Source organism: Chelmon rostratus, chromosome 16, assembly GCF_017976325.1.
Source record: "Chelmon rostratus isolate fCheRos1 chromosome 16, fCheRos1.pri, whole genome shotgun sequence".
Taxonomy (NCBI): domain Eukaryota; kingdom Metazoa; phylum Chordata; class Actinopteri; order Chaetodontiformes; family Chaetodontidae; genus Chelmon; species Chelmon rostratus.
The window spans coordinates 24,606,769-24,626,094 of NC_055673.1; the positions used below are offsets into that span (position 1 = coordinate 24,606,769).

Consider the following 19,326-nt stretch of genomic DNA (forward strand, 5'->3'; position numbering starts at 1 on the left):
AATATTGGTGGGTGCATGATATGTATCAACATCACTGCATTATTTCTGATTGCAAACAACACATATTGTTAAATGCCTTAATTGGGACATATCCCAAGCTTCCTCTCACTCCTTTTCCTTTACTTGTACTATGAATTATGAACTGATTGGATTAACCAACTAAATAGTAAACAGTAAAAAAAAAAGGATGAATCTACAAGCTTCCTTTGACACTTGCAAAAGCTACTTGGAATATTGTTCACAATACTCACTGTTGTGGTGAAAGTGAACAAACAACACTGGAATCAAGTGGCCCTTTTTTCCACTTGCTGCGTTTGGAGATTGGTGGGTCATGTGGATTATCCCTAACCCATTATCATCACTAAAATATACTAAGCAAGTGACTAGTGGCATTTACCGATTCAGGAGTAAGGGAGAAGGCAGTGCCATGCCCTTACCCTCCTCCAGAGAACACATGTGCCAGCTCTGGTATTGTAGAGCAGCATAGTGTTTACATAGTGTAGACCCTATGAAATTGATATAATGTTTTAATCTTTTCCAGATTCTGCTCTGGTTTTTTCCCCAAATTCCATGTTTTCCATTTTAATTTTTCTGAATACAATTTCAATAATTCAATAACAAAATATTCAAAATTTAATGAATATCAATGAATCTGATTTAACAAAACATTACACAATTTTTTATCAAACTGATCCTCTGCAGGACAGCCTCCAAATGCAGCTCGAATACACACAGTGGGTCTGACGGAGGCTACTCTCACGTTCAGGCCACGCTCCTCCTTGCTTGAACAGACGTAGCTTTTTCATTTTTTCCCAATAGAATATCTGACTCATATACAGCCACCAAGTCTTAAGTGGACTTTCGTCTTGATGTGGTTGTACTTCTGTGAGTTTGTTGAGGTGATGATGAGCTCTTGTTAGTGTGTCGCCTCTCTCGCTCTCGCTCTTGTTATGCATTGTCTTTACATTCATCCTTATTCAATCTCATTTTGACTATTATTATCAAGTGGGTTTTATCTTCCTCTTATTTTACATTGTCTATCCCTGTTTTTATGTTTTAGTCTTGTTTATGTGAAGCACTTGTGCATGTGATTTCTTTGTTGTTAAGCATTGTGTGATGCAATTCTTGTATGAAAGGTGCTATACAAATAAAATGTATTATTAATATTAATATTAAATTATGCTAAGTTACTTTGCTAAAATTAGCTAAAGTTATTAGCAATTAACCTGTAGCCCTTCAGCATGGGGATGTAGATAAACACCAAATGCCAACAGCAGCCTTACTGTAATACAGTATATTAATGGTAAACTCTACGCTGAACATATGGACATTATCTGAGGTAGAAAGCAACCTACAGATCAAGAACAGTGTCAGTGTGGTCGAAGTGAAGTGCTGGCCATTACCCACTTTGAATGAGGAATTGACATCCTAACTGAATACCCGCCTTGATGAGAGGACTGAGACATGCTGTATTTCCATCTGAATTTTGCCAGCTGTCACACACATTCTCATCACAGCGACACATCTGCAACAAAGCCTTTCTAACTTGTGGTTAATATTGTGAAATGGTCACAGTTTGGTTAGGTTTAAGCCTCTAAACTGCTTAGTTTTGTTTTGGAAAAGATTGCTGATGTTTTGGTTTCTCACAGGACAAAAACCCTTGTCTCCCCTGTGAAAGATGTTTGACCCATCCATCACCCCACCTTCCTCCATTTGTGGGCTTTCTTGCTCTTTGTATTAAATCACCCTGCTCTGAGCATCTAATTTTGACACAGATGGGTTTACAGTGGAGTTAGTTGAAAGCCTGGCATGTCTCACGGACCCAGAGCACTGATAGCTCACCTATCGGAGCATCCCAGTGTTGTCCACTTGATATAGTGGAATATAATGTACGTAGAATTAGTGGGTGCTCTCTAGCACCACGTACTGTAGCGGACACAAGAAGTGACATTCAACTCCATTGTGTAGCGTCTAAAACATATGAAAATTCAGAGCTGTGTCAAGCAGTCAATGTCCAGTAATGAGGCCGTGGTTACCACAAACCCTAACGGTGCAAGGACCCATTCATCGTTGCTGCCCGTTGACATTTATCTAATTGAGGGGGAAGATTATCTCTCATCATCACTTGATGTGATGTCTGAAATACATTTGATTAAAATACATTATATTTTTCCCCAATTCCTTGCTAAATTGAATTGCAAATTTCCTAATTTAGTGTTTGAGCTGTTCCCAATACCTCCCAAAGCCATTGTGAGAAAATGTATTATTCCAGTACTGTTCAATAAGGTGTTTTATCACTTCTGTAAATTTCTGATTACATAATAATGTAATAATAATTTTTATATTTTGATTTTTTAGATTCAGTTTGAGTATGATTCTTTTATAATTAATTATTATAGAAGGAAGGATTTCTACTGTCCCTCTCGGAGCTTCCACAGCCCCAGCAGACCACTGTGTAGAAGAGTGCAGATGCATAGTCATAAAATGTCCAAACCCTGAATGCTCACCGGTGTGATCTGTGACACTTTCCTGCGTAAGTCAGTCACCATCTCCTTAGTCTTGCTGTGCAGGTGGTTCAGTCCACACCAGTCAACAAAGTTGGTGATGACTTCTGTATGTGTTCCAGTTCGTTCCCCTGTGATACAAGTCCAACGATGGCTGTATCATCAAAGAACTTCTGGAGGTGGCAGCTGTCAGTGTTGTGTCTGAAGTCTGCTGTGTAAGGGCACAGTACCCTGCAGAGCCTCACATACTGTGGTCTGTTATTATTATTATTATAAATAATAAGAATAATAAAACTACCACATTTGTTAACAGAAAGCAAATTTTTCAAAAATTCAACATTCCCCCTGCAAAAATTACAGGAAATTCCAGCCATGGTCACAGAGACCCCGAAATGATAAAAATTGATGTTAAACAAAGAGCTTAGTCAAATATAGGAAAGAGGTGCTTCCCAAATATGCATGGACCAATTTCAAAAATAATATGGTTCAGAATGAATGAAAACAAACTGCACTAATACTTGTGCGAGAGGAGCCTGTCTTTGATTTAACTTCTTAATACACAGCAGCACAGCAGGATTCTTTTCCAAATATGCTTTAGCCCCAACACCAAAGTGAAGCTTGTTCTTTGCCTTTCTCCAGATTTCTCTAACCACGCGATAGGCAAAGACAATAATGATCCTTCGGGTTTTGTTGCTTTTGTCTCATCTTCCTAGTCCCTGTGCCACATTGATTCCATCAGCAGCTCCTGTTCCCAAGTGCAGGGCCACATTCTGACAAATCCCAGAGTCTGTTTCACATCCTCGTTGTCACATTCAGGCACACCTCAAAGTTGAGGGCTCCATCTCCGTTTAGAATCATCCTGCTTCTGCAATTCACTCCTGTAGTGATTCTATTTCTATGCTTGTTTCTCACATTGTCTTTTCAGCATACAGTTTTCTGTCATTGATAGCTCCATGGGCATATTCAAAAGATTCTTTAAGATATTTGATATCTGATGAGTTGCTATTGATCATGTGTGCCAATTCATCATCTCTGTCATTTATCATTTTCAGGATGGTCATTCATAGGTCATACAATCAGGGCTCTGGTTTGCTAATGTTTTATATTCTTAGCAGCCGGGCTGTTGATGGGAGTGTCTGGTAGAGGCTCCTGTGCACAATCCATGCTTACAAGATACCAGTCTTCTGCTTCACTGCCTTTGTTGGTTTATTTCTCAGTTTCTTGGCACATTACCACCACCAGCTATCAATCAGCAGAATAGTGTGAAACCAACACAGGAATATGTACTAAACTGTCCACCTGCACACACATCCTCGTTCATGTTAGTGTCGTACTAACAAAACAGGGATCCACTTAAAACATTGTTCTATCATGCTACTAGTGGTAAAAAATAGGGTACCTTTAACTAATGTGGGTAGCAATATTATGATCCAAACACATATGTAGACATTGCTTTATGTGTTGTATAAAGGACAGTACTTAGACTGGCTTATTTGCAAATGACATCACTTCTCAAAGAGGAAAGAGGAATGAGCAGACATGATTTTTTTCTTCTTATTACCATTTAATCCAAATACATGGAGGTCAACATTTTATAAAACATACAAAATAATTAAATCATCTCCACTTTCTTACAGTACTGACAACAATGAACAACTGTGGCAGCAAGAAAATCCACCAGCACCACAGGAATAACTGTCATCGGGTAGGATATGAATGCACCTTGTTTGTCTTCCTCCAGTCACATGTGAGACTTCTGTTGTTTCCAGAACCTCTTGACCTCGCTGTGTCCCTGCGGTGTCACCACCATCACCCTGTGAGCAACGTCTTGCCACACCAGACAGCCCAGGCCCTGCACCAAAACAACTCCATTAACCAGCAGCAGGCGACTGGAGTAACAGTCTCAGCACATCACTACCAGGGAATTCATTAAAGAGGTAGGTACAAAGATCATCAACAGGAACTGCTGTAACTGCAAGAGTTGGTGATTGTGCCATTAAATAGAGATAGAGCAGCAGTGAGTTGGAATGGTCAAGGAGATGGAGGGGGTGAATCATTTTCTAGAGCTAGTGTTAAAGGCCAACAACATGCCGTTCACATTAGATGATTTCAGGAATCCCTGTAGGGATTAGTGGACCATCATAACAGAAGAAAGTAACAGCATACATAAAAGAACAAGATCTAACTACGAACAAAGTGATAAGGGTTACCCATTGAAAAGGAATGCAATGAAACTGAAAATACCTAACTCAGCCAAATCACAAAGGTCCTCCACCACTTTTAAAATGTTTTAAATGTTTTTATGTGTCCCATGAAAACACTAAACAGTTTAACTCACTGCCTCAAGATATTACAATGTCAAGATCTCTCTGTATTTTTAAATGAAATTAAAGATAAATACTTAAAAACCAGATTAATGGTTTTTAATTCAGATGAACAGTTTTTAAATTTTAATAGTAGGTTTTTTTACATTATTTTTATCATTATTTTGCATTTTACTGACTTTTATTGTTTTAAGTCTTGCAAAATTATTCATTGTTTATTTTTATTTTTTGTCTGTGTTTTTCCATTTTGCAAAGCAAAGCACTTTGGACTACATGTTTGTATGAAAGGTGTGATATAAGTAAAGCTTTTGTGATGGTATATTTTGACTGTGGTGGTTTTTGTTATTTATGTAGAATTTTGTTGTGTGTGGTCATCTATGAATCTAGTTTCATTAGATAATGGATAAAACTATATGCTGCCAGTGCTGGTAACAAGCTAGCAAGCTTATCTTAATGTTGGCTGACATGTTATTTGTTGTTAAGTTACAGACAAAAGTGTATGTTATGTTGCTTGCTAAATTGAGGTAGCAGAGGAGGTTTGTTTGTCTTGGGGTTTTTTGGCGGATTAGGCAACAGTCTGTAAGTGCTGCCTACATGTTCATTGGCTTAGGTGCTACACAGCTAGGAAGTTACAGTATTGCCTCAACACAGGACTCCCATGCTCTCCTATATAAGTTGGCACAAACACAAACAAATGTATGCACATTTACTTCAGCCCTGCAAGCAAATCCACAAATTAAGTTGATTTTGCTGCAAAATTTGCTGCTGTGACCTGGCCTTAAAGGATAACTTTCGTTTTTTACAACCTGGACTTTATTTGTAGCATTAAATACGACCATTTAAACACCCAGACAACTTTGGTGGCATTTGGAGTAGTTTTGAAGAAATTAGCCCCAGAAGAGCGGCGCGTATATCCGTATAATGCGAGTAATTGGGGCACCCATGAGTAGCCTCTATAAACGCATAATCTGCGGCGAAACTCGTTCATATTCCAATATTTTGTCATGATATGCTGGCACTATTCCCCTCTGAGCCCGTGGTGGCATGTTACCAACGTCCAGTGTCTGTAGACAACTACTTCTGACGTGGATGACATCATTTTCGAGCGCCGCGCGCTGCGAGCAACCAGCCACAACACGGCTAACTCTGCGGCGGTCGGCTAGTTTAGCTGTAGTTTGCGACTGTTATTTTTCACAAAATGGATGAATATTTTTCCGACTCTGAGGTGGTGGACGATGACTTTGTTTACGATGGACGTCCTCACCGTTTTGAGCCAGAGTACACGGACGAGGAGCTCGTTGAAAGGAGGACGAGGAGGCAGAGAGAGGAACAGCTGGCCAAACAACAACAAACTGCTGCGCGTCCACGAGTAGACGGTAACTGGTGGTGCTCTTGTGGACAATGTTCATCGATGATAACAGAGGAGGAATGCCTCTGTTGCTCAGAGCAGGACTTGCGGCCAGGAGATACGCGTCTGGATGTGTCAATAAATGTCTGTGTCACAACACTGGAGGATTTCCGCGCAATGATAAACTTCTGTCAAACAAAACCAAGGCAAATAAACTATAATCTATACGTGTGTAAGCTACTTACTCAATCGAAAGTTGCCCATTTGGTCCAGCAGGCTTTGGCTGGGTCTTCCAGTTCACTTTAGGGACACGAAAAAACGTCTCCACCACAGCCCGGTTTATCATTGCGCGGAAATCCTCCAGTGTTGTGATACAGACGTTTATTGTCACATCCTCCTCTGTTGTCATCGATGGACATTGTCCACAAGAACACCACCAGTTACCGTCTACTCGTGGACGCGCAGCAGTTTGTTGTTGTTTGGCCAGCTGTTCCTCTCTCTGCCTCCGCGTCCTCCCTTCAACGAGCTCCTCTTCCGCGTACTCAGGCTCAAAACGGTAAGGACGTCCATCGTAAACAAAGTCATCGTCCACCACCTCAGAGTCGGAAAAATATTCATCCATTTTGTGAAAAATAACAGTCGCAAACTACAGCTAAACTAGCCGACCGCCGCAGAGTTAGCCGTGTTGTGGCTGGTTGCTCGCAGTGCGCGGCGCTCGAAAATGACGTCATCCACGTCAGAACGTGGTAGTTGTCTAGAGGCGCTGGATGTTGATAACATGCCACCACGGGCTCAGAGGGGAATAGCACCAGCATATCATAACAAAATATTGGAATATGAACGAGTTTCGCCGCAGATTATGCGTTTATAGAGGCTACGCACGGGTGCCCCAATTACTCGCATTATACGGATATACGCGCCGCTCTTCTGGGGCTAATTTCTTCAAAACGACTCCAAATGCCACCAAAGTTGTCTGGGTGTCTAAATGGTCGTATTTAATGCTACAAATAAAGTCCAGGTTGTAAAAAAACGAAAGTTATCCTTTAAGCCTCCATCATCTCATGGTAAGGGTGCTTTGATTACTGGAAAGCAGAGGTCTAGCATAGGTAGTAAGTGCCCCAGAAGCTGATGTTAGGCAAACAGTGTTGGCTTGCTTTACACGAACACACTGCTGAGCCTTCTCAGTGTCATAGGCCCAACAGTGAAATACCCTGTAGACTTGCCTGCACGCTTACACTCACACACAACTTCATTATGAAACCATGTACTTTTCTTTGCAAAGACAGAAAAAGACAGAATAATACATAGATGAGTAAGACAGTGGCGATATAGTTTAGTTTAAGCAGATGCAATGTAGATATAAGGCTGGGTCTGACCAAAAACAAACACATTTTGGTGTGAGATTTAGTGACTTTAGTGACTTTTGGGATAAAAAATTACTTTTTGTGGGACACACTCTTCAATATCTACAAATAATGAAACTGCATACTTATTTGAAATATTGAGTGTAGCTGCTAGAAATGGCTTAAGCCAGAGACCCCGTCTATAGAGGAGTGGTATGATGTCATTCATGAAATCTTGGAATGGAAAAAAAAAACCTCTGTGAGATGTCAGAAATCTAATTTTGAAGAAATTGGGAGAAGTGGAAAATGCATTTTCCCCCAAAAGGCCCTGCTTTTGTTTAGTATTGTTTATTTATCTGTTATTTTTATCTATTCATTTACTGCAAACAGCAAACATCCCATGTTCTATTTTTATGCTCTATGATTATCAAGTTGAAAGGATGGATCACTACAGATGATTGTGTGAACTGCTGCTGTTATGTGATTCCAAATAAAGGGAAACATTGTCTTAAAAAAAATAAATCAATATAATATTGATTATGAAATTTTACAGTATTCAGTCATAGAGATAAGAAACAAACTCCAACCTGAGCTCTGTCTCGCAGCACCTCAAAGTCCGCCTGGGAGAGGAACTGGTTATAGAGCACTCCTGAAGGAGACATGGACATGAGCAAAACAGGCAGAAATGTGAATGAAATGTGAATGAAGCTGAAAATACAGTAAATTCTCAAATAAAAGCCAGTTCTTAAACAATGGTTGAGTCTGGCCATGGCCTACACAAACAAATAAGGCCTGGGTAAAAACTATGGTGAGGGGGTGGAATAACCTCTATTATAACTGCTCATATTGTAAATTTAGGACAGTGTACTTTCCCACAGCACTAATTCCATCAATACAACACCACACTCACCGTTCTGCTGCTCTCACACACTCGTTTTTACTCAAATAATCATTCATCAGTTATTATCAGTCACTTCTATGTGCATTTTCTTCTAATTACCTTTAAGCTACTGTCAATAAAACTTACTTCCAGCAAATGTTTTACATTAAATGTCTACCAGGAAATGGAGAGATTACACCCTTTACACTCCTGGAAGGCCTTTAATGTGAAGCATCTACAATACATGTTGACTTTAACAAATGGTGGCCTAATAATGATAAAAAAGACGGCAATGTAGAACAAACTGCTATTAAACAGTGAATATACATTATAGACTGCAATGTATGACAGCATGTAAAGAACATTAATGAAGTCCTTCAGTTTTATTGCAGATGTCAATGACAGAACTCTGATCTGGAACACTCTCTTGTTTTCTGTTCCTCAAAAAAGATTTTCGAGGACCTGTTACAAGGATGCTGTGGTTTGAACTCATTCAGACGATGTTTTTCATTTAGGCAGGTGGTCTTCCATGGTACGTGTCCTGGTAATATTTGACAATGTCTCTTTCTGTCTGTTCATACAGACCATAACAAGTGAAAAATAAGCATGCTCACCCTCTGTGAACTGCAGTCGATCTCTCTCTAGCTCCCACAGTCTGATCTGATCTGTTATGGTTGGAGGCAGGATTGGGGTCTGAAGCACAGAGATGGAGGATGAAGACGCTGTGCAGACCAGTTAAAGGTCAACCAGTCATTATCATTAGAAGTGTGAGACGAACAGAACAGTGTGATGTACCTGTTTGAGCATGACAGGGTGAGCTCTGGTCCTTAGAAAGTGGATAATCTGGACAGTAAAAGAGACTTTGATTACACATATTGAGGTGGATTAGACAATGTTTACAGGACAATGTGATCTACACACACATGAGTGATAGCATAACACAGATATTAGGTTTGATATGTGCAAGTTCAGTTAAACACATATTGCCCTGGTACCTGCATTGGTACCAACAGTTTGGAGCACTGAGGTACTCTAACTCTCACAGCTGATTAACTGAAATATTGATGATAAACTGGAAATCACATGCATCTTGCTCAGTATAATTGCTGATTTACAACAGTATATTCTCATCAGTATAATTAGGAATTCTGAAGACACACACACAGGGAAAACTGGTTGACCTTTGTGTTGTGTTGTGTTGTGTTGTGTTGCATAATTAACAGGTTACAACTAAAGCAAAAGTAGTGGCTTCACAGTGCAAAATACAGGCCTTGTCATACCTATCATTTGATTGCTGGTGTTGAAATGATTCATTGAATTTGATGTAAAATACTGCATTCAGGATTTCCCCCCTGAATATCCTAAACTTCCCCTGTAGTAGTAGAGTGTGTGCAGTAGTTGAGTACCTGTTGTGCAGTGATGCCATTGGCAATGGCCTGTTGCACTGACTCCCTTGTAACCTGAGCCACAACCACATTGGGGAAGCGATACAACATTTCACTGAAGAGAGCCACCAGGGCGATCTGAAGTTCTGAGTCTGGGAGGGACACACAAACAAGTCAGAACAGGCCAAGCTGGGCATCCTTTCAAAAGCTGCAATGTGAAGCATTTTTTAAACAGCGAAGCTAGTCATTCTCCATTGCATCCAGTCTTTATGCTAAGCTAGGCTAACCGTGTCCTGACTCCAGATCTGTATTTAGCACACAGACATTAGATTGATATCCTTCTGAACATCTCACTCTCAGAGAGAACATAAAATAAGGATCTTTCCAAAAATGTTGAACGCTTCCTTGAAGTCTAGTCGCTGACTATTTCAGAGCTGGGCAGTCTTCATGATTTAACTTTCACTTGTATCAAGTTATGAGCAATGCATCAGAGCAGAAAACACAGCCAGCTGGTGTTGCCGAAGTCCAATATAGAATAAGAACAACACTAAAAGCTTCCAGTCTTCACACTTACTTGTGTAGGCGTAGATACGATAATTGGTTTCTACCACAATGAAGCCTGCAGTTCCAGTACCAGGAGTGGAAGCCAAGTTAGAGGAGGAGGAGGAGGAGGAGGAGCTGGTAGTCACTCCTGCAGCCAGAGTGATGGCCAGTCTGGTGGGGTAGTACCGTCTAGACTTCCTCTGGTGACAAAGAAAGACTGTAAAAATATCTGTTACCTCTGCCCAGCTCCAGTCCATCACCAGAAGAACCTGTAGACTCACCTCACCTACCTGCCCACTCTCTGGATCTACTCGGTACATCTCCCCATGAACATTATCCACCTTTTGTGGCAATAAATCCTTTTTACTATTCAAATCCTCCATTGTCTGTGTTCTGCATTTGGAGTTCAGCCAATATTTCGGACCATAACAGTTTATGCATACATGGTATTCTCTCTTAAGTGGTACTTTTCATTTGTTACTTACTGCCTCAGTCACTTCTGTTGCTATTGTGATGTACAACCTGTTATTGCTACAATCTACCTGAATAAATCTTTCATATTTTCATTTTAACATGTTGTAGATTTGAATGTTGATTATATATATTTATAACTACTATATATACTACTGTGCCTGCTTTCAAGGCAAATATTTAAATTGAATTTCACTTGATGTTTTTTTATTCATACAATACAAGCACAGCTTGGTTTATAACATATGGGTCCTCTTTCTTCATCTCAAAGCCTCACCTTCCTCTGGAAGACCAGTCCAAACTCCCGCAGGTGCTGCAGGAAGGTGAGTAATGACTCACTCATGCCCTCCACTGAGTAATCCTGAAGCACACAGGTGACACACAACCAATAACATCAAAGAAACTGAAATTAAGCAGAATTCATTAAAACCTCAAACCACTGACATTGTTATGTTGCACAAAACACATAAAACACACAAAGTCAAACAGAAGCAAAGTGCAGTGCACTCACTCTGCCGAGAGTAGAGAAACTGAGCTGGAATAAGAATGACAGGATCTCCACCAGGTCCATCCCTCTGGACTGCAAGAGACAAAGTAAGAAACATATGAAGGATAAGATTTTCTCAGTTCAAATCAGGTATTCAAATAATAGCAGCATGAGCAAATACATTTACAAATAAATCTAAGATAAAACCACTGAGGGGGGGTGGAGTTACTCATACTTTAACAGTGCAAATGGTAAATTCTATTTTTTGTACAGCACTAATTACATCAATACAACCATACTGTCATACTCATTATTAACCCACATCACCCTCAGTGTTGGTTGGATTCTCTTCATACACAATTCATTCCAGGTATTTTTTTTTTTTTTCGTTTATATCAGTCATTTCTATTAAAAACATCTCAGTGCAGGTTTTCCTTAAATATTAACATCTTCCCCCTCTTTTTGTCAAAGATGCCAGAGTACTATTCTGGTTGAAAATAATAAAAGCTATTCTAAGCATGAAGATCACAGGCAGTGAACTGAGCATTTCATCTTGCTCATAGCTATTGTTAAGTTCAAGCTACATGTGTGTTTATATTATGTTCAGCCTAATGTTGATTAACATAAATTGTGTTGTTTTGCCTTGATAATTATTCATACCAAATCATACACTAAATCAGTCTGGTTGGGAACCCATGTAGTTATGCATATTTCTCCTTGTTGCATTTATTGTTGGTTAAAATATGACCAGTGCATTTTGACTATAGTTGAAGTTATACCTTTAAAAAAAAGTGCAGTTCCTGGAGATTCCAAGGATAGTGTGCTTCTGTTCCCAGCACAGAAAAAATACTAATCCCTAATATTGATCATTTTCAACTCTTTATTATGAGTCCAGCACCATTAGAGACGTGCAATGCTAAATCTCTGGAATAATCAGTTTTTGCATTAAAATCGTCCTCTGTCAGCCTGCTTTTCACATCACTATCTGATGTCCCCACTCATGTTAATAAAACCCCCTAAAACCACAGTAAATGGTAAATGGACTGTGGCAGACTAGAAAAGCCCGCCAACCACTCAAAGCGCTGTACAACATGAGCCTGCATTCACTCATTGACACGTGGTAGCAAGGCCACCTGCTCATTACGAGCATTAACACACTCACACACCGATGTTGACATTCACAGCAAGATACTGAACTTGAGGTTCTTATGCCATGGCTCAAGGTGCCATGAGCTCAGATGAGCTGGAAACATGAAACCTGGCCCAATAACTTGCATGTGCACATGTTTCCCAAGAAATATGAACTTGGAGTTCAGTATCTGACTGAACTTGGGGTTCAGTATCTGACTGAACTTGGGGTTCAGTATCTTGCCCAAGGATACTTCGACATGTAGACTGCCGAGGGATCAAACCACCAACCTTCTGATAAGTGGACGACCGCTCTACCTCCTGAGCCTAATTTGCCCCATTAAGTAAAAAAGTAAAGTAAAAAAAATGTAGTAAAATATAGAATATACCCTCAATAGTTCTAACTCTGAGAAAATGGTTGGTGAATAAACACCTCTGTAGTACAGTCTCTGAACGTTTAAGGTTAACAAAGCTATAGCAATACTAAAAGGTAATAACAAATATAGCAGCAGCAGTTCCAGGTTCAAGCCCTTTTGTGCTGAACAGAAGGAAACAGCTCAATGAGCCAAAATTAATGCTACAAGCAGCAGTGAGCAGGTTTCAGGCCTCACAAAGGTTCATTCATAGCTTCCTCATTCATAATAGGTATCTCCTGCAATGCTGTTTACCAATTTTGTTGTTCATACAATCAAAGTTCCATTCATATTACTGTTTTTCAAAAAATTCTAAATGGCGGAAACTCAATCACACTTTAATTGTCTTAGAGGCTTTATTGCAGAACACACTGGGCTGGTGTGTACAATGTCAAGTGAATTGGACTTGCAGTGTGAGGGCTATAGCCTTTGCAAAGATGAATTTTTGGGCTTAAATTACAGTGCCACAATCTGGCTGATTGGGCTCATATTTCGTGGGAAACACGTGCACATGCAACTTCAGTTATGGGGCCAGGTTTCATGTTTGTAGCTCATCTGAGCTCATGGCAACTTGAGCCATGGCATACGAAAACAAACAATCAACTAGCACAAAGACAAGTGGGTTCTGCTCTATCAGGGCCTGAACCCTGGCTTGAATAACAATGATGATGATACACTCTGCTCTTTGATGGAATTGGACCATAACATGATTATAGTGATTATATTTAAATGGGTCTGATCAGATGAAGAGATTGGGTCAGCTGGAAATAAAGTTCTTGTATTTGGCCTGTTTCAATTACTGGCTATTCAGAGCTGACAGAACAAAAAGGACTGAGATGAATTTACCTGCAGCTGTATGAATGGTTCTCTGTCAGAATGAGTTTCTCCATGCTGCAGTTTCATGGCAGTTTAGAGTTAGTTAGGCCCACTTTACTTTATTTAGCATCCATTCCACTCCAGGCAATAGACATTCTTTTCTGGCTTACACAGGCCATTAACCAGAGTCTGGCAGGAAGCAGAAATCATAGAAAGGGATCACTATAACCCAAGAGTCTGCAGGTTTTAAATCTAGCCAATGTCTGTAGCAGCTCATGTCACTGATTCGAGCCCCCTCTGTTTGAAGATAATTGAAGCACAGTAATGACAGGCAGTATAGACTCCACAGCCTTAACTGTACATGGTTGATAACGATTGCTTAATCAGATCAAAGTAGATGATGATATACAAGTACCTGAGCTGTTTTGAGGTACTGCAGGGTGAAGTACCACAGTTGAGAAGCTGTGTCCAGTAAGAGGAACTGGAAACCAGCTGAAGTGATGTAAGGCGCCTCTCCTGCCTCACTGACAAAGAGAGAAGATGACAGGACAACATGATGTACAGCACAAAATACAGCACAAAACCTGCTGTCTTTATACGTTTCTTTGTCACTTGAATAACTCTAATTCAACCTATGGCTGAAGTTCTCTGAGTGGAGTCTATAGTAATTTTCATTCTTCTCCGATGATCCTCTAATCCATCCTGTGATGGATTCACATGATGGGACTGTAGTCAGAGAGTTCGCAGTGCGGTGTCTGTTTTATCCCCTTTCTAAAGCCAAACTTAAATGAGCAAAAGTATAAAGAATCTATTTAAAAAAAACATTTATCTGCTTTAATCTAAGCTTCTAAAGCTAATATTCCTGACTGCCCACCTTATTGCTTCCAAGGTCATGAGTTAGCATGTCCCTAGCTAACCTACATTTGAAAAAAGCTGCATTCAGGACAGGAATATCCACTGTCCACTGACATCCACTGACATATACCAAGTAAAGTGCATTTCTACAGTACACATCTGAACAAAAAACATTTGAATACTACATTTTTCTTACGATATTGTTCTTTAACACTAGGGCTAACAAGATACCATCAAATACAACATTAATGCTGCTCCCTTATTTCCATGTGTTCTATAACTGTTGAGGATGCTCATGTTTTTGCCTTGATAAATTAAGCCTCAGTCTTTACTGCATCATTAAACAGCACTGAATTAGCATTATATCATGTGAGTTGGTTATCAGAAGCATATTTAAAACCTTTGTGCAGAGTTCTTACTTTTATATGCATAAGCTGGAGCAATTTAAAAGTGAGCTGAAGAATGTGTTAGAGGTGAGAAGCTGTTGTTGGCTTATGTCTGAAGTCGACAACACCTTGTAACAAAGACAGTGGGCTGACCGAAGACTCAATTAGATGGATGGATGGATGGATGGATGGATAGATAGATAGATAGCTAGATAGATAGATACTTTATTAATCTCCAAAGAGAAATTTGCTAAGTTCTACAGCATTATAGATACTGGATTTCTGATGCCACCACTAATATCATTATTTTAAAAGTGAAAAAAAAGACAATGATATGTTGGACAATATATGTTTATGTGTAGTCAGTAACACATAACACTGATAAGCATTTTGAAAAGGATCTTGAATGAGGTTCTAAATGAAATGTGACCGAGATATATAATAAATGTGCCATTTTAGTGTAAAAACCAACAGTGCTCTGGTGCACTATTACTACAGTGTACCTTTTCATGAGGCCTGCTTGAACCAGTAGCTGAGCCAGGTCCTGACTGACAGCAGCACAGGGAGAACCAACCATGAAATGCAGGATGACTTCCCAGCGCTCCATAGCATAGCGGTCAAGACTCTCAATGTCCCGTGCATGTCGGTCTGGACCCAAAGTGCTGCCCTCATCTGCCCACGCTCTTCCCCTGTGCGACGAAACAGCAGTGGAGTCTTTTATAACAACAGATGATAACTGTAGCTACCGTACTCCAGTTCCATCTCAAATTTGGCTTAAAATAAAATTTAAGGAATCAGGTTTAGAGTCCATAAAGCTTGGTTTATACTATAACATTTTGAATCCTTGTCTTTAACCAACCAACCACGTACTGGCAGGAAATGGCTGAGTAGAGGGTGAAGGGAAGCAAAACCAAGCAGGCATCAAGTGTGGGTTTTTTGTACAGACATTACACCATTTAACCCTGTAGAAACATTAAACAGTTGTGTGCACAATAGCTGAATTTTCATTGTGGAATGAACACTTTTTAAAAAAAAGCAGAGTGAGAGAGAAGAGTGGTGCGAGCCTGTGATTGAACAGTGTGTTCATGAAGAGCAGACCTACCCGCCGAGCAGAGCTATCCTCAGGTTGTCTTTGAACACTGGATTTAAAATGTATCCCTGCAGACCTCCCTGCAGCTGCTGGCTGTGCCAAAGGCGGAGTCCTGCCAACACTGAGACACATTCATCATGATCCCTGCAGATAGACACCAGAGACAAAAAACTAACAATGAGCTGAACTGATTATTTTCTCCCTCTGAACATGTGAGAAAAGTGTTTTTGACCCTGAAGGGGTAATTTATTGTTGTAGCCACAGTTGCAGTTACTTTCTCTTTAATGATTTTTCAGAGGGGTTTTCACTTTACAACAATATGATTCTGGTGACACTATCCCATACATGGATAGATCCCATCATAATATCTGACAGTCATCAGCTGTGGATTTACAAGGCACAGCAACACCAGCAACCAGTCATGCAGTTGCAAGACCAGGTGCTGTGCTGTCCAATCGTGGGTACTGAATGGCCAGTAATATGAAACACATACAAGGGGACGTTGCACAAGGAATGCTATGAAAAGCCTGATTTAAAAGTGATTTAGCATTTAGCTATTCCACAAACACAACTTTCAGCTAATCTTATAAAGTGAGATCAAGCAATGCTTCAATAAAATGGTGTATTTACTGAAGGCTGGGTGATATATATGATATATATGACATATACCCTAAGATGGTACACATTTGCACAAATTGGCCAATAAAGTAAACAGCATAGATTCTAAAATACTGTTTATATCAATGTACTGTATCCATCCCCTCAATATCTCTGGTTGCTTTATGACATTGAGGCAATGTTGCAAATGAAGGAGCAGGGCCTCGCTCTTTATACACTCAGTTGCCAATTTAGGCAGACTAAAACAAGGCTGAAGTATTGTAGTATTATATAACAGCCCTAAAATAAATACTACCTCTATGACAGTTACAGTATAATGTTTAGTGTTGATGGTCAGTTGGAGGCTGTACTTTGTGGTGGTCTTGAATTGTGCTGTGTTTTACAGAGCGGTGTTCGTAGTGTTTATTGTTACCTCATTGTAGAAATGTTGTCCATTCATTTGAGGATAACTCAATATAATTCAACAGCATCACAAACTACAACCTCAAAAATGACCATTAAGTTGACTAACTAACAACTCTCCATAAGTTTACTGACGGCCATGAATTTTTTGCAGGCATGCTGAAGTACACTGCATTCATTTCAGTTAGCTTTACATGACAAACTGGCAACTGGGTGTAAATGAATAAATGGCAGAGCATGATGACACACAGTTACCTGGATGGTGATCAAGACTTATTAGGGTCAACCCAAAACATTAAGTCACCCTCAGCCGGAAGTGATTAACAGATAAATACCTACACATGATAAAAAGTACAACAAATGAAAAATGAATACTTAAAAAAAAATATGTTGCAATACTATAAGGAAAAGAAATAGAAAATATGGCATCTGACTACGGCATTACTATGGGAATTTATTATCTGATCACTGAAATTAATTAAATTTATCTGTATTGTACAGTATGTACAGAATTCATATTTTGAGACTGAAACAATTATTTTGATGCAGTGTAAATCTACACTGAATGCCTTTGAATTGAACTGAACTCCACCATCAGTTCTATCCATTTAGTCATGACAGGCTGCTTGACTCAGTTTTCAGTCCAACAGTGATCCCTGGCCTCATGTTACCATATCCAAAATGATTCCAAAGAGTTCCACACAGAGAGGCTTATCAATCTTGAATCTACGGAAAATAGAGTTCCAATAACGAATCAAATACAAATCTATATATATACGTTGAGTTGAGGTGGCGGAATCTGGATCAGGGAGGAAAAGTTATCAGAGCATCGCTAATTCAGGGACTTGTTACTGAGTACATGACAGCTTCTGCTGCCCAAACCTTTCAGGAGATTTTTTTAAAACTGCTGTGGATGTAAATGAAAAACAATATGAAGAAATAAAACTCCCACTTAGAATACTGCTAGAACTGTAACGAAGACAAAAGCAGTAATAATGACTCACTTCTGACTGTCTTTTTTCACCCACAATGCCACTGCTGCCTGGGGGAGAGGCTGATCCAGGAACAGCATGCGCATCGCATAATTCTTGGCCAGAGAGGGGAGCTCCCTGTAGAGGATCAAACACAATATAAAATTACACACCGCAATCCACGTATGTTCATATCAACAACACAGCCTTCGGTACAACATGAGGTACTGCCATCATACCTGTAGACAGCCAGACATGTTGCTGGATGGTTGTACAGTCTGTCCAAAATCTCAGGACTCAGCTCTCTCAGGTATTCATGCAAATTCTTACACTGCAGCTGGACACGCAGCTTCATTGTCTACCTGAATAGAGAGGGAGTTATTAAACAGTAAACAGTCAAATTCGGCTCTGATTACGTCGTTCATACCCACGAGAGCAGAACATCGCACCATACTCCCTCTAAAAATGTAGCAATTCATAATTGCTTTGGTCATCCATAATCGAACACAAGGATCTTCAAGCAATGACTGAAGAACATTTATTCTTTGGATCTCTAATTTAATTCGGTATATGTATATTCAACGTCTAACTTTTTTTAAGTGTGGCAACAGCTTACTTATTGATATGTGTTCATGTTACATTCATGACAGTAGCGACTCGCAGCAAGCCAACTGCAGAGGACACAATTCTTAAAATAAGCTTATTAGCATATGTATATAAGAGCCATTATTTACCGTGAAGATGAAAATAAATGTTCGATAAATTCTTGACTGACTACAGTTCTTTTATAGTACAAAATAATTGCATTGTTGTTATTCGGCAGCTCCCTTTCGCTAAACAGCCATGTTTCCAAGTCATGTGACCTTAATACGCGCCTTCTTATTGGTCTTGTTGTTCTTCAGCTATTATCAATGACGAGCGTTGAACAACTTGAAGGGCAGTACTGCCACCTGCTGAACGGAGATCGGAGAGTGTGGACAGGGGTTTATGATCGCTGACTCAGGAACTGTGAAGAAAGGTCGTCTGCATAGTAAAATTCCCTACTGTATACTCTCTATCCAAAAAACATCTATAAAGTCACCAGCAGAGGTCCCTATCACACATCATGAGGGCTATAATATGTAATTGCATACAATATGAGATATTATGGTTATGCTTATGATGAAATGTCATTGTAAAAGGTAATGTCAATTTATCATTTATTTATTTGTGACCTGAAATGACTGTTGAACCTTGTGTGCGATCTATTGTGCATTCATTCCTGTTTAATCTGAGCAAATGTTTCACATCAGAGGAGGCAACCACCTTATGTGCCTTCATACTGTATTATTTAACCTTGGGAAGTTTCTTCCCACTGCTTGG

General features: G+C 39.7%; 1 protein-coding gene across 2 annotated transcripts; it reads right to left on the bottom strand.

Annotated features, from left to right (window-relative positions):
- Positions 1-4,061: 4,061 nt before the first annotated feature.
- gtf2h4 (general transcription factor IIH, polypeptide 4) lies at positions 4,062-18,813 on the bottom strand. 2 transcript variants are annotated; one of them, XM_041955753.1, is made up of 14 exons: positions 18,699-18,813; positions 18,204-18,326; positions 17,998-18,102; positions 15,986-16,117; positions 15,387-15,572; positions 14,058-14,166; positions 11,310-11,378; positions 11,076-11,159; positions 10,359-10,527; positions 9,806-9,936; positions 9,195-9,242; positions 9,014-9,092; positions 8,107-8,168; positions 4,062-4,356 (listed from the first exon to the last, which is right to left on the bottom strand). In XM_041955753.1, the coding sequence occupies exons 2-14, from the start codon at positions 18,317-18,319 to the stop codon at positions 4,246-4,248; spliced, it is 1,401 nt and encodes a 466-aa protein (XP_041811687.1). In that variant the 5' UTR covers positions 18,320-18,326; positions 18,699-18,813; the 3' UTR covers positions 4,062-4,245. The 2 variants fall into 2 exon arrangements, with proteins under 2 accessions (XP_041811687.1, XP_041811688.1); XM_041955754.1 differs by having other exon boundaries at positions 18,204-18,322; positions 18,699-18,807.
- Positions 18,814-19,326: the final 513 nt, after the last annotated feature.

Coding starts and splice junctions, on each gene's coding strand:
- gtf2h4 (XM_041955753.1), bottom strand. CDS start 18,319: ATGAAGCTGCGTGTCCAGCTGCAGTGTAAGAATTTGCATGAATACCTG. Junction 9,243..9,805: donor ATGGCATCACTGCACAACAG/GTACTCAACTAC, acceptor TTTACTGTCCAG/ATTATCCACTTTCTAAGGAC. Junction 9,093..9,194: donor ACCCTGTCATGCTCAAACAG/GTACATCACACT, acceptor TCTGTGCTTCAG/ACCCCAATCCTGCCTCCAAC.